Source organism: Rhamphochromis longiceps, linkage group LG1, assembly GCF_057381845.1.
Source record: "Rhamphochromis longiceps isolate RC_006_pf linkage group LG1, R_longiceps_female_GT1.1, whole genome shotgun sequence".
In the NCBI taxonomy this organism is placed as follows: domain Eukaryota; kingdom Metazoa; phylum Chordata; class Actinopteri; order Cichliformes; family Cichlidae; genus Rhamphochromis; species Rhamphochromis longiceps.
The window spans coordinates 13,529,713-13,541,417 of record NC_140557.1 but is presented as its reverse complement, the minus strand read 5'-3'; the positions used below and the strand labels follow the sequence as shown (position 1 = coordinate 13,541,417).

Here is an 11,705-nt window from a genome sequence, read left to right as displayed (position 1 = left end):
TTTGAAAATGTGCCATTAAAACACAGTACAACAAGCCCAACCCTACCCTTAAGACTAGATGGGTTGATTACCTGTTACAGCTGAAGCGGTCAAAAGAATGTCTGTAAATAAGCAACAAAGTCCTGTTGAATTGTAGAGCAAGCCAAGCGTGGACATCAGAGATTCTCAAAAGAAACAACCCAACAGGCGACCTGTTGGATCTAGACTTATTTCAAATTAAGAGCAGATTTTTAAAAAACGAATTCTAGATGTGAGCGCTACCGCCAGCTGCAGCACGTTAAAGTTTCAGTAGATGGCGCCAAAGAACGGTTTCAATTTTTCACGTAGTTCTGGGAACCGAAATTCAGAGGTTCAAAGGTGTCAGAGCAAAAGGAAACGCGTACGTAGACGGACACATAACCACAACTGAAATGCGTTTCCTTCTTCAGTTTAATTTCGGGACATCTTTGGCACAGCGTGAGTGGAACAACTGTAGAGAGAGACGACACAAAGAATCAGTCTCTGCAGCAGCAGCAAAAGTGGCAAAGTTTAATTTCGGGGAAAGTGGGGACATTTGCGACTGAACCTGCACTCTTTCTGATCACTGAAATTAAAGGTGATTCGAAAAATGCTAAAATAAGTACGCAAATAAATGCACATCTGCTCAGTGCAGAGACCAGACTCCAGAAGGTATTTTATGATATTAAAAAAAGAAACTGGAAAAAAGCAAAACAAAAACTATAATGGTTTCAGAGAAAGTCCGGGACACGAGACTTCGGCTTTGTAACCACATCAGTGCCCGTCCAATCCAACTGGTACCGCTACAAGTCACAGTCCAGTATCATCAGAATTCAAGTATTTTTAGACATTGAATTTATGACACTGAATTTTTATCCTCCAAATTTCCCTGCAAAAATATTCACCTGCAAAAATTCACCTGCAAAAATTCACCTGCAAAAAATTCACCTGCAAAAATTCACCTGAAAAAAATTCACCTGAAAAAAAATTCACCTGCAAAAATTCACCTGAAAAAAATTCACCTGCAAAAATTCAACTGCAAAAGTGATGAACTTTAATGACCCAAGCCAGAGCAATCAGCACCAGATCGAGTCGAGTGGCTCTCAGCCAATTAAATTACGCTGTTTGATCACATGACACCGTTAGCCAGCAGTGTGTCTCCTAAAAGAGAGCTGTTTAAAGGTGAGTGATTAAGTTTTTCTCCTAAATAGAGATCATTACAGAACGCCTAGTCCTACTTAAAATCCCATTTATTATTTGTTGGATTGTGTGTCCACAGGTGTTTGTACTTTGCGCCGTAATAAAATGACGGTAAAAGGCTCCGCCCACTTCCCATCCAGGTCTTACCATGCAACGACTCTGTGAATGCACTGGAGAAGTGTAGTGGTAGAGTCCTCCGTCAGGAATGAGATATGTGTGTCGACTTTTTATTCTCCCTTAAGATTATCGTGCCATAACGCTGCCCAGAGCAGCTCTGCTAACATTATTATTATTTTTTTTATCATCTACTCGAACTAAGGAAAACGTTTGACTAACTCAAAGACAATTTCCACGCCTCCCCTGCCTGACTGCAGAGGCAGTTTTGAATTTAGGAGCGCCAAGATGGCAGCGGCAAACCCTGGCGGCTCTCCGGTGAGTATATATATTTTTTTATCTTCAAGTTTGTCTTTTGAAACCTTAATTTTATTTAAATCCGTTGCTCACGTATAAAGTACACAGACGGGGTCTTTGCTCAACTCGTCTGAGGCGTGTCTCACTAAGCGCTACATGCTAGCATCCTGCTAACCGAGCTACCCTTTACATGCTGTGCTTTAGAAAATAGGATACTCGTTAAAAAAAATACTCCGCAGATATTGATAGATAGACGAACACTGCAAATATAATGTTGGAAACGAGAACGGCCTTTGGTGAAGGGGTAAAATACACCATGAATAAAGCCATAGAGTGAATGGCTGCCATGGTTGCAGAACAGCCTGATTTAATGACAAGAATGGGGAAGAGTGAGGTGAAGTGAACCACAGCCACAAAACACGGTCAGACAAGGCGGCAAAAGGGCAGTGATCTGTCCGTCAGTATGAAGTTGGTGTGTGCTTTGGTGAACAAAAACTCCAGACTGGTAGCAGGAAGATGGGAGACTCGTGTTTCACTGGAATAGTGGTGAATTAAAACATCCTTTGTTGGGGACATTTCGGTGTAAATGCATCCATACAGGCAAGACAGAGGCAGACTAGACAGTGAAGAAAACAAGGCAAACATTAGAAATATAAAAACGGAAATATAGGATGAGTCGGGGATGAGTTCCTGCCCCAAGTGGAGGAGTTCAAGTATCTCGGGGTCTTGTTCGCGAGTGATGGGAGAAGGGAGCCGGAGCTCGACAGACGGATTGGGGCTGCAGCTGCAGTAATGCGGACGCTGCACCGGTCCGTCGTGGTGAAGAGGGAGCTGAGTGTAAAAGCGAAGCTCTCAATTTACCGGTCGATCTACGTCCCTACCCTCACCTATGGCCACGAGCTGTGGGTAGTGACCGAAAGAACGAGATCGCGGATACAAGCGGCAGAAATGAGCTTCCTCCGAAGGGTGGCTGGCCTCTCCCTTAGAGATAGGGTGAGAAGGTCGGCCATCCGGGAGGGGCTCAGAGTAGAGCAGCTGCTGCTCCACATCGAAAGGAGCCAGCTGAGGTGGTTCGGGCATCTGACAAGGATGCCCCCTGGGCGCCTCCTGGGTGAGGTGTTCCAGGCATGTCCCACCGGGAGGAGGCCCCGGGGCAGACCCAGGACACGCTGGAGAGATTATATCTCTCGGCTGGCCTGGGAACGCCTTGGTATTCCCCCGGATAAGCTGGAGGAGGTGGCTGGGGAGAGGGAGGTCTGGGCCTCTTTGCTTAGGCTGCTGCCCCCGCGACCCGGCCTCGGATAAAGATGGATGGATGGAAATATAGGATTAATATAACATACAATTAGGGAAAATGTAAGGAACACAATGTAAATGATATTGTAAAGTCATTAAAACAGCATACTCTGATTAAAAGAAACACATAATTGGGTAGGATAATAACAATAATAATGTTAAAAAACATGTACAAGATGGGTATGTATACTTGTAGCCAGAATACTATAAAGTTGTAGCATGCCAGACCATCTTGATTGAATGTAACTTCGCTCCACACAAGTTTTATGGTAGACATATTCATATTGGTATCTAATAAATGATTAATTCTTAGATTTTATCGAACGTTAATTTATAAATTGTTTCTGTCTTTGTGTTTGTTTCAGATTATGCAAGATGAAATTATTCAGTCAGCAAGACACTTGCTGCAGTTGCTGACATCATCCAACTGAACTGCTGCTGTGATGAATCAGAATACAAGATTTACTTTAGCAAGACTTATGAGTTAATGCTACATTTAACTAAATTGTTATATATTTTTTGTGTCCAATATTGTCTCCATATGATTTTGTTTTTTGCAACATCTTGCAGAGAACAGAGTCAAGGTACCAGCTTGGTCAACCCTAAAAGACCATCTGTTCAATGACCAGGTGAAAAAGTCATAAACTAAACACTCTGCATGAGCATGGAATTTAGGATGCAACTTTATATCTTACCTGCTCTACACTCAGGGCTTGAATTACAACAACAGTCAATCACATAAAAAAAATATACTTTTGGTAGTTCTGTGTCTCTGTCTCTCTCCTCCAAACCCAGATGGCTGCTGGTACTGAACCGGGTTCTGGTTCTGCTGGAGGTTTCTTCTTGTTAAAGGGGAGTTTTTCCTCTGCACTGTCACTTCATGCTGCTCAGTGTGAGGGATTGTTGAGGTTGAGTCCATATGTCCTGCGAACAACTGCTGGGCAATGACACCATGCAATCTTCTGGGATTCCTTGGATAGAAAACCTGTGAACTGCACTTGTCCTTGGTCTTCACAGCTCACCTTTTTACTGTTTGAATCAAAATGCTCCAGTGACATGGATTCTACATTGTAACTGATGTGATGTTCTATAAAGTGGTTTTAATAAAAAAAAGGCAAAAATTAGTTTGTTTCTTTATTCAATTTTTGAACAGTGATACTCATTCAGTAAATGCAAATTATTTACATGGCAGTGCACTATAGGCATAAATCTAGACCCCTAGATAAAACATGATGGCATTATAGCAGTGACAACTCCTCCACAGTAGCAGGTGGGATTTCTTTTTTGAGGACGGCTCCTTTTACCTGTCACTACAGATGGTCTGTTTGTTTTGATCAAGAGCCTTTTTTGGGCAGCTGAAGAGGAGAAGTCTCTTATGGCCAACCTCTGACTGTATCTTGGTCACATTACCCAGCAAAACCCAGTATGCAGGTTCACCTGTAACAGTCCTTGTGCCACAGATCAACACTGTTGCTTCTACATTAAACAGAAGAGCAGTGACGTGGGTGCAGGTCTCCGTGACTCCGGCCTTACAGCTGGAGTGGGCGGCTTCAACCTTCCCTGTGATGCTCACAATGACCCATGGCTGCAATGCTGGTTCATTCAGTCTTTGAGAGTGCAGTACCTGAAACACACACACAAAGTTCTTGTCTTTAAATGAACTATGAGCCAAGGCTGACATAAATGTTTTATCTACTTAATCATTAATGTAACAGTGTTTAGAAAGTTAGCATATACATGTAATTTTTCATTTCTTTATGTGTCCATCTATAGAACGCTGCATGTTATATTCTAAATCTGCCTGTTCTGTCAGAAACCTGCCTCCAGAAAATGAACCTAAAGGATGTAATGCAAGGATGTAATCACTTTCAAGATGGAGAAAGCATAAAGTGACAATTATGAATCACTTAATATGATAAGGAGATTCTGCAGGTCATTAATCAATGTATAAAATTAAAATAAAATGCATTTTTAGTGACACAAGATACAAATATGGAAGCAGGATGTATAATCGCTCAGTTTGGGGAAATTGTGGGTAGCCTGCAAGAGCCTCAACTTCTCCATACCCACAATGTGCAACAAATGGGCACAGCTGATCTTCAACAGTGGAACATCGGCCAGTTACTTCCAACTTTAACGCAGCTTGTAGTCTTGGAGAGCAGCACACCAAAACTGCATGCACAACTACTGCTAACAGTGGAAACGGATTAAGAAATCCATGCAAACAGATTCATAAACCGAAAGAATATTATTTTACAGGATTAATGATCATATCAGCCGCTGGCTGATCACAAACCCTGAGGGTGTATACGAGAAGCAGAAGAAGCAGAGGGAATATCCCGTTTAAGTTTAGATAGTATTTGTAAAGATATTGACCATATCCTTTTCTGAAAGTGTGGATACAATGGATGGGGTAAGGTACTGACATGCTACAACTTTATAGTTGTTAAATTCTGGCTACAAGTATACATACCCATCTTGTACATGTTTTTTTTTTTAGTTTTTTTTTATTATTAATTATTATCCTACCCAATTATGTGTTTCTTTTAATCAGAGTATGCCGTTTTAATGACTTTACAATATCATTTACATTTTCCCTAATTGTATGTTATATTAATCCTATATTTCCATCCATCCATCTTCATCCGCTTTATCCGAGGCCGGGTCGCGGGGGCAGCAGCCTAAGCAAAGAGGCCCAGACCTCCCTCTCCCCAGCCACCTCCTCCAGCTTATCCGGGGGAATACCAAGGCGTTCCCAGGCCAGCCGAGAGATATAATCTCTCCAGCGTGTCCTGGGTCTGCCCCGGGGCCTCCTCCCGGTGGGACATGCCTGGAACACCTCACCCAGGAGGCGCCCAGGGGGCATCCTTGTCAGATGCCCGAACCACCTCAGCTGGCTCCTTTCGATGTGGAGCAGCAGCTGCTCTACTCTGAGCCCCTCCCGGATGGCCGACCTTCTCACCCTATCTCTAAGGGAGAGGCCAGCCACCCTTCGGAGGAAGCTCATTTCTGCCGCTTGTATCCGCGATCTCGTTCTTTCGGTCACTACCCACAGCTCGTGGCCATAGGTGAGGGTAGGGACGTAGATCGACCGGTAAATTGAGAGCTTCGCTTTTACACTCAGCTCCCTCTTCACCACGACGGACCGGTGCAGCGTCCGCATTACTGCAGCTGCAGCCCCAATCCGTCTGTCGAGCTCCGGCTCCCTTCTCCCATCACTCGCGAACAAGACCCCGAGATACTTGAACTCCTCCACTTGGGGCAGGAACTCATCCCCGACTCATCCTATATTTCCGTTTTTATATTTCTAATGTTTGCCTTGTTTTCTTCACTGTCTAGTCTGCCTCTGTCTTGCCTGTATGGATGCATTTACACCGAAATGTCCCCAACAAAGGATGTTTTAATTCACCACTATTCCAGTGAAACACGAGTCTCCCATCTTCCTGCTACCAGTCTGGAGTTTTTGTTCACCAAAGCACACACCAACTTCATACTGACGGACAGATCACTGCCCTTTTGCCGCCTTGTCTGACCGTGTTTTGTGGCTGTGGTTCACTTCACCTCACTCTTCCCCATTCTTGTCATTAAATCAGGCTGTTCTGCAACCATGGCAGCCATTCACTCTATGGCTTTATTCATGGTGTATTTTACCCCTTCACCAAAGGCCGTTCTCGTTTCCAACATTATATTTGCAGTGTTCGTCTATCTATCAATATCTGCGGAGTATTTTTTTTAACGAGTATCCTATTTTCTAAAGCACAGCATGTAAAGGGTAGCTCGGTTAGCAGGATGCTAGCATGTAGCGCTTAGTGAGACACGCCTCAGACGAGTTGAGCAAAGACCCCGTCTGTGTACTTTATACGTGAGCAACGGATTTAAATAAAATTAAGGTTTCAAAAGACAAACTTGAAGATAAAAATATATATATATACTCACCGGAGAGCCGCCAGGGTTTGCCGCTGCCATCTTGGCGCTCCTAAATTCAAAACTGCCTCTGCAGTCAGGCAGGGGAGGCGTGGAAATTGTCTTTGAGTTAGTCAAACGTTTTCCTTAGTTCGAGTAGATGATAAAAAAAATAATAATAATAAATGGGATTTTAAGTAGGACTAGGCGTTCTGTAATGATCTCTATTTAGGAGAAAAACTTAATCACTCACCTTTAAACAGCTCTCTTTTAGGAGACACACTGCTGGCTAACGGTGTCATGTGATCAAACAGCGTAATTTAATTGGCTGAGAGCCACTCGACTCGATCTGGTGCTGATTGCTCTGGCTTGGGTCATTAAAGTTCATCACTTTTGCAGTTGAATTTTTGCAGGTGAATTTTTTTCAGGTGAATTTTTTCAGGTGAATTTTTGCAGGTGAATTTTTTTCAGGTGAATTTTTTGCAGGTGAATTTTTGCAGGTGAATTTTTGCAGGTGAATATTTTTGCAGGGAAATTTGGAGGATAAAAATTCCGTGTCATAAATTCAATGTCTAAAAATACTTGAATTCTGATGATACTATATTTCTTCCATACAGTCCCGGATCAGTTTTGCATCCGGGAAACAAAACCCTTCACGTGCTACAAAAAAAATGAGTACACATGTTTTAATAGATCCCGGAAAACTGAGTAATTGCTTTGATGCTTCCACGACCTTTGCAGAGTGAACGTGCAGATCCTCACAGACGGGAAATCAGTTTATTAGCGAATGTAAAACCCAGTCTGCGATTTCAAATACGGACATTAACGCTTTATGATTACAGCTCAAGACATCGACTCAAGTTTACAAGAGGAGACTCAAAAAGAGACGAGCTGATCCTGCTGAAAATCGATGCTGATCACCAGACAACTGAGTTATCAGCAGCTGGTCTGGGTAAAAAAAAAGTAAGATAAGATGTTCATATGTGTTTCCTTTTATTTATCAAGTACAGTAGGCTGCTGTGTAAAAGTCTTGAGCCACCCCTTATTTCTTTATAGTTTGTCAGACAATCATTTCTTAAAATACTCTTTAGTAGTTCTTCTGGCTTTCAAAGTTTCTGCTTTTTTCACGTATTTTCAGTCTGGTACTTGTACCTGACCAGTTTCACGTGAATGTTTTCTTTGTTAAGCCGCTTAACACTCACCTATGAATCATTCAAGACAACAAAAGCAACCTAACCCAGATGAACCAGTGTTGTGTCTAAACTGGATACCTGAAAAAAGCCTGTGTCAAACCCCAAAACAAAAAAAAACTATCAACAGGAGATGAGCAGTATCTCTGAAAGGCATGTCCTTTCAGAAGGAGGAAATTCCAAGACCTGATGCAGGAGCTGAGAGATTAATCTGGTTCTTCAGTTCATCCACCTACGTTCACTGAAGCTTCATCAGAAATGGTCTGAGTGGAGGGATGGGAAGCTTGCCTAAGAGTGTTAAATAAACAAAACTAATATCAAAACACTGATGTTTAAGCTCACTGGAACTGTACAAACTGTGTTTTTGACTTATATATTGAACTTCCAGTTATGTTTACAAATAATGTTTATGAATATTAATAAAACACTTCACCCATTTACCATTAACTTTGCAAAATATAAAGACAAGTTGTATAAAATAAAGTTGTATCTCAGAGAGATCGATGAAAAAAGTGAGGTGATGCAAAGCCATGGCTGAGCTTTTGGTTTTATTGACATACACTAGAGTCTACAGTATGATGCAAGGTATTATTCCCTTTGAATAATTTCAAAAAGCACTGCAGTCTTAAAAATTACAAAAATTGAAACATACAAAATATACAAGAAATGACAATACAAGGCTTGGTAAACATAAGCTAAACCTGTATTTCCCTTATTATTATATGAGACGCTCATGTCCCCACCTTTTTTAGGAATGACATCCATTTCAAAGTATCAAAAATAGAGTTGTACAGTCTCTGTTGCTTTACTATTATGTAAAGTGGGAACATATTGTTCGGTCTTTGGTTATGACAGACGAGGGCAGCAGCCAGAGTTTACTGTCAATGCTGGTTTTGCTTCTTTTTAGTTTTTTTATTACATTTTTTTTTAATTTTATGGGGTTTTTTTGCTTGTTTTGTTTGTTTTATTTTGTGTTTTTTTGTAGACTCGCGTCTTTCAAACTGCAGAAGCAGCTTTATGCAAAAAAAGCCCAAAACATCTTTTTCCTCCCACCCCACCCTTAAAGTCCACAATTCCCCCTAAAAAAAAAAATCAAACAAAAATAACAATAATAGTTACCGACTTATATCTTACGCATAGAAAAATAACAACAACCCAGAACAGCATACAGACACACTGAAAACTGGTTTTCAAACAAGAGTTAAGGCATTCTAATAGTTTACATAGTGACATGATACTCGCACTATCTGAAGGTTGTTTTTTTCTCTGTGAAGTTCATAAGCGACTTTACACCTATTTTATAATCTCCTTTCTCATATATAACATCATATCTCACATTTGCTGTTGTTACAATTTGCATAGCCTAAAATACATGTGTGTGCTTCTCTTGTTGAAAGTAGGACTCTTAAGATTCCTGTCTTCTGTACAGCATATTTGGTACGAACATCAAACACTCATCTGCACACTCACTCAGAACTGAACCTATTAAGATGCTTGCACCGCGTCCTCGGCAAAGCAGGTTGGCTGATGGACGAATCCAGGATGCTAACGGAATCAATCAAGCATCTAAAACACATCTAGAGTCTACTCCTACAGGCATCAAGGTCTTTCTTTTTTGTCTTTTTTCTTATGTAAAGGCATTAGGCAGAGTCTGAATGCATAGCATAATCATTTTCACCTGGAAACTCACTTCAAACCATAATTAAAGAAAACACTCCTGAGCTCTCCTCACCCTTGTCAAGCTTAAGGCAGAAACCAGTGGAAATCTTCAAATCAAAATCAGTATCTGTCTGTTCACATCCACATCATATCTGACTAAAAACCTGCCTGAAGATGCTCTTTCCTCAGGTTTGTTATTGCCGCCGTACAGGCACTGCACATCTGCGAGGAGAGAAAGAATGGGAATGAATAAATCCTGGATGAAGGAGGAGTCTTGGATTGTTATCAGCAAAGACTGATTGTTTTTAATAGAGGGATGTGGGATACCCCCCCGATACATCCGATTCCTGTTTTCTGGAGTCCTGGATTTCAGCTTTCATTGCTAAACAGGGTGCAATACATAAACATTTTTATGCATAAATACTTTCTCATAATTGCTGCCTCAGCTCTCATACCACTAGAAGTATGACTGCTGTTAGGAAACTGAAGGCACACAAAGGGTCCTGGGAGACTTGGGGAAGTGTCAGAGGCAGAAAGCTCTGTGTCTGTGGACCAATGAAAAAACTTCTCTCGAACACCAAAATAATCTGCGTCTTCATGCATCTTCCAACTCTCCCTCATCGGGATTCCTGAAATCACATCCGCATAATCCGAGCCCCATATCAGTTTCTGAAACAGTTAAACTTAAAGCCTGCTGTGCAAAACAACAAAAACAAAAAGCTTTCGCCACCACTGAAAGCTCCTAACTGGTAATAAGGCATTTGTTCAATGTGAAGAAGGCAAAGAAACAGAGGAGAAAGGAGAAGAAAAGCTAGGGTATGGTGGTGTATGGGAATTAATGTACAGATATCTACACGGCTGCAAGAGTACAAAAAGTTGTGGAATGTTGCAGATCCGAAAGAGACCGGTGCCACAAGAGCTCGTTCTACCTGCCAGGACCCCGCTCCTCTAAATCTGAATATTTTCATCATTTACAGGAGGGAAAAGAAGGGGAAAAAAAGAGTGGACATCATCATTACAGCAAATTTTACTCACTCAGCCTGACAGCAAAGCTTGGCTAGCAAAGCTTTTTCTGAAATAATTATGGGTGTTCTGATCATTATTAAGCCAATTTCACCTCTTAATTGTTCTGCCACACTTTTGCTGATGTTCAATTAACCCTGAATATTTTATAGCACCCTGGTGCTTAAGAGTGTTGCCTGAGAAATTGGCAACACTGAGAGCACTGCCACAGCCTTCTGGCTCATTGTGATTGTGCACTACTGAGCATCTCTTATTCTCATAAGAAAGGTCAATGCTGGTGAGAGGGCGACGACAGCGCATTAAGTTGTCTCTTGTAGACAAACTTAAAAAAGTTGAGTGCTCAAGACTCACAGAGGTGAGAACTGATTGGTCAGGAAGACTGGGTGCTTTGAAGGGTCACAGACAGCCCTGATCATTAAAGAGCTGAAGAAAAAGAAGGGTTTTTTTTTAACGGTTTCTTATTGTTCTCTGACAGTTTTTACCCTGGCTCTAACTTGGCATGGCTACAACATCCTCCTGCTCACTTTTTTTTTTTAATCTGTGTAGTTCAGCATCAAGTTCTCTACACAGGACAAACAGTTTTAAAAGAAATCAGACGAGTGTCTTCTTCAGGCTGGTGAACTTGCAAATCCTTGTGGTTTGGAACAGACTCTCCCAACTGTATTCAGCCGTTGACAACAATCGTCTCTCTTCAACCCCCTTCTTCCATCAGGACCAGCACCCGGACCGGCACCTGGGTCCATACTGGAGGTGAGGAAGTGGCAGGATTTACGAGTTGCAGGGGATTGGCGCAAGGGCCGAGCTACGACTGGTTGGGGGACTGGGACATGTCTCTGTCGATGATCTCATTCACTGTGAAGGGAGACAAACAGAAAAAAAATATTAATAAATATTCAAAACTTTAAATATATTATATTGTCAGAACATTTGCATTTCTTTCCAGCAGAGGTCAGTGCAGTTCCACCCTGAGTTCCTCATAGGACAAAAATAGCAAATTCAAACTGCCAAAAGATTAAAATGGAAAAA

At 41.7% G+C, this 11,705-nt stretch overlaps 1 protein-coding gene and 2 long non-coding RNA genes across 6 annotated transcripts in view; 1 reads left to right on the top strand and 2 right to left on the bottom strand.

The window, feature by feature from the left end:
- The first annotated feature begins 1,030 nt into the window (after positions 1-1,030).
- Positions 1,031-4,028, top strand: LOC146678419 (uncharacterized). 3 transcript variants are annotated; one of them, XR_014908513.1, is made up of 5 exons: positions 1,032-1,179; positions 1,277-1,629; positions 3,270-3,387; positions 3,475-3,533; positions 3,700-4,028. It is a non-coding gene; the product is annotated as an uncharacterized LOC146678419 (long non-coding RNA). The 3 variants fall into 3 exon arrangements; XR_014908505.1 differs by having other exon boundaries at positions 1,031-1,179; positions 3,270-3,533; XR_014908498.1 differs by having other exon boundaries at positions 1,053-1,179; positions 3,270-4,028.
- Positions 4,029-4,281: 253 nt separating this feature from the next.
- On the bottom strand, positions 4,282-7,127 carry LOC146678418 (uncharacterized). The gene is made up of 3 exons (XR_014908523.1): positions 7,061-7,127; positions 6,841-6,953; positions 4,282-4,528 (listed from the first exon to the last, which is right to left on the bottom strand). It is a non-coding gene; the product is annotated as an uncharacterized LOC146678418 (long non-coding RNA).
- A 1,405-nt stretch (positions 7,128-8,532) lies between these two features.
- The window catches only part of nfatc3a (nuclear factor of activated T cells 3a), a 61,732-nt gene continuing 58,559 nt past the window's right edge, over positions 8,533-11,705 (bottom strand). For both annotated transcript variants that reach the window (XM_085389339.1, XM_085389269.1), the window contains exon 10: positions 8,533-11,531. In XM_085389339.1, the coding sequence (XP_085245465.1) occupies positions 11,525-11,531 (7 nt within the window). In that variant the 3' untranslated portion in view covers positions 8,533-11,524. The remainder of the gene's footprint in view (positions 11,532-11,705) is intronic.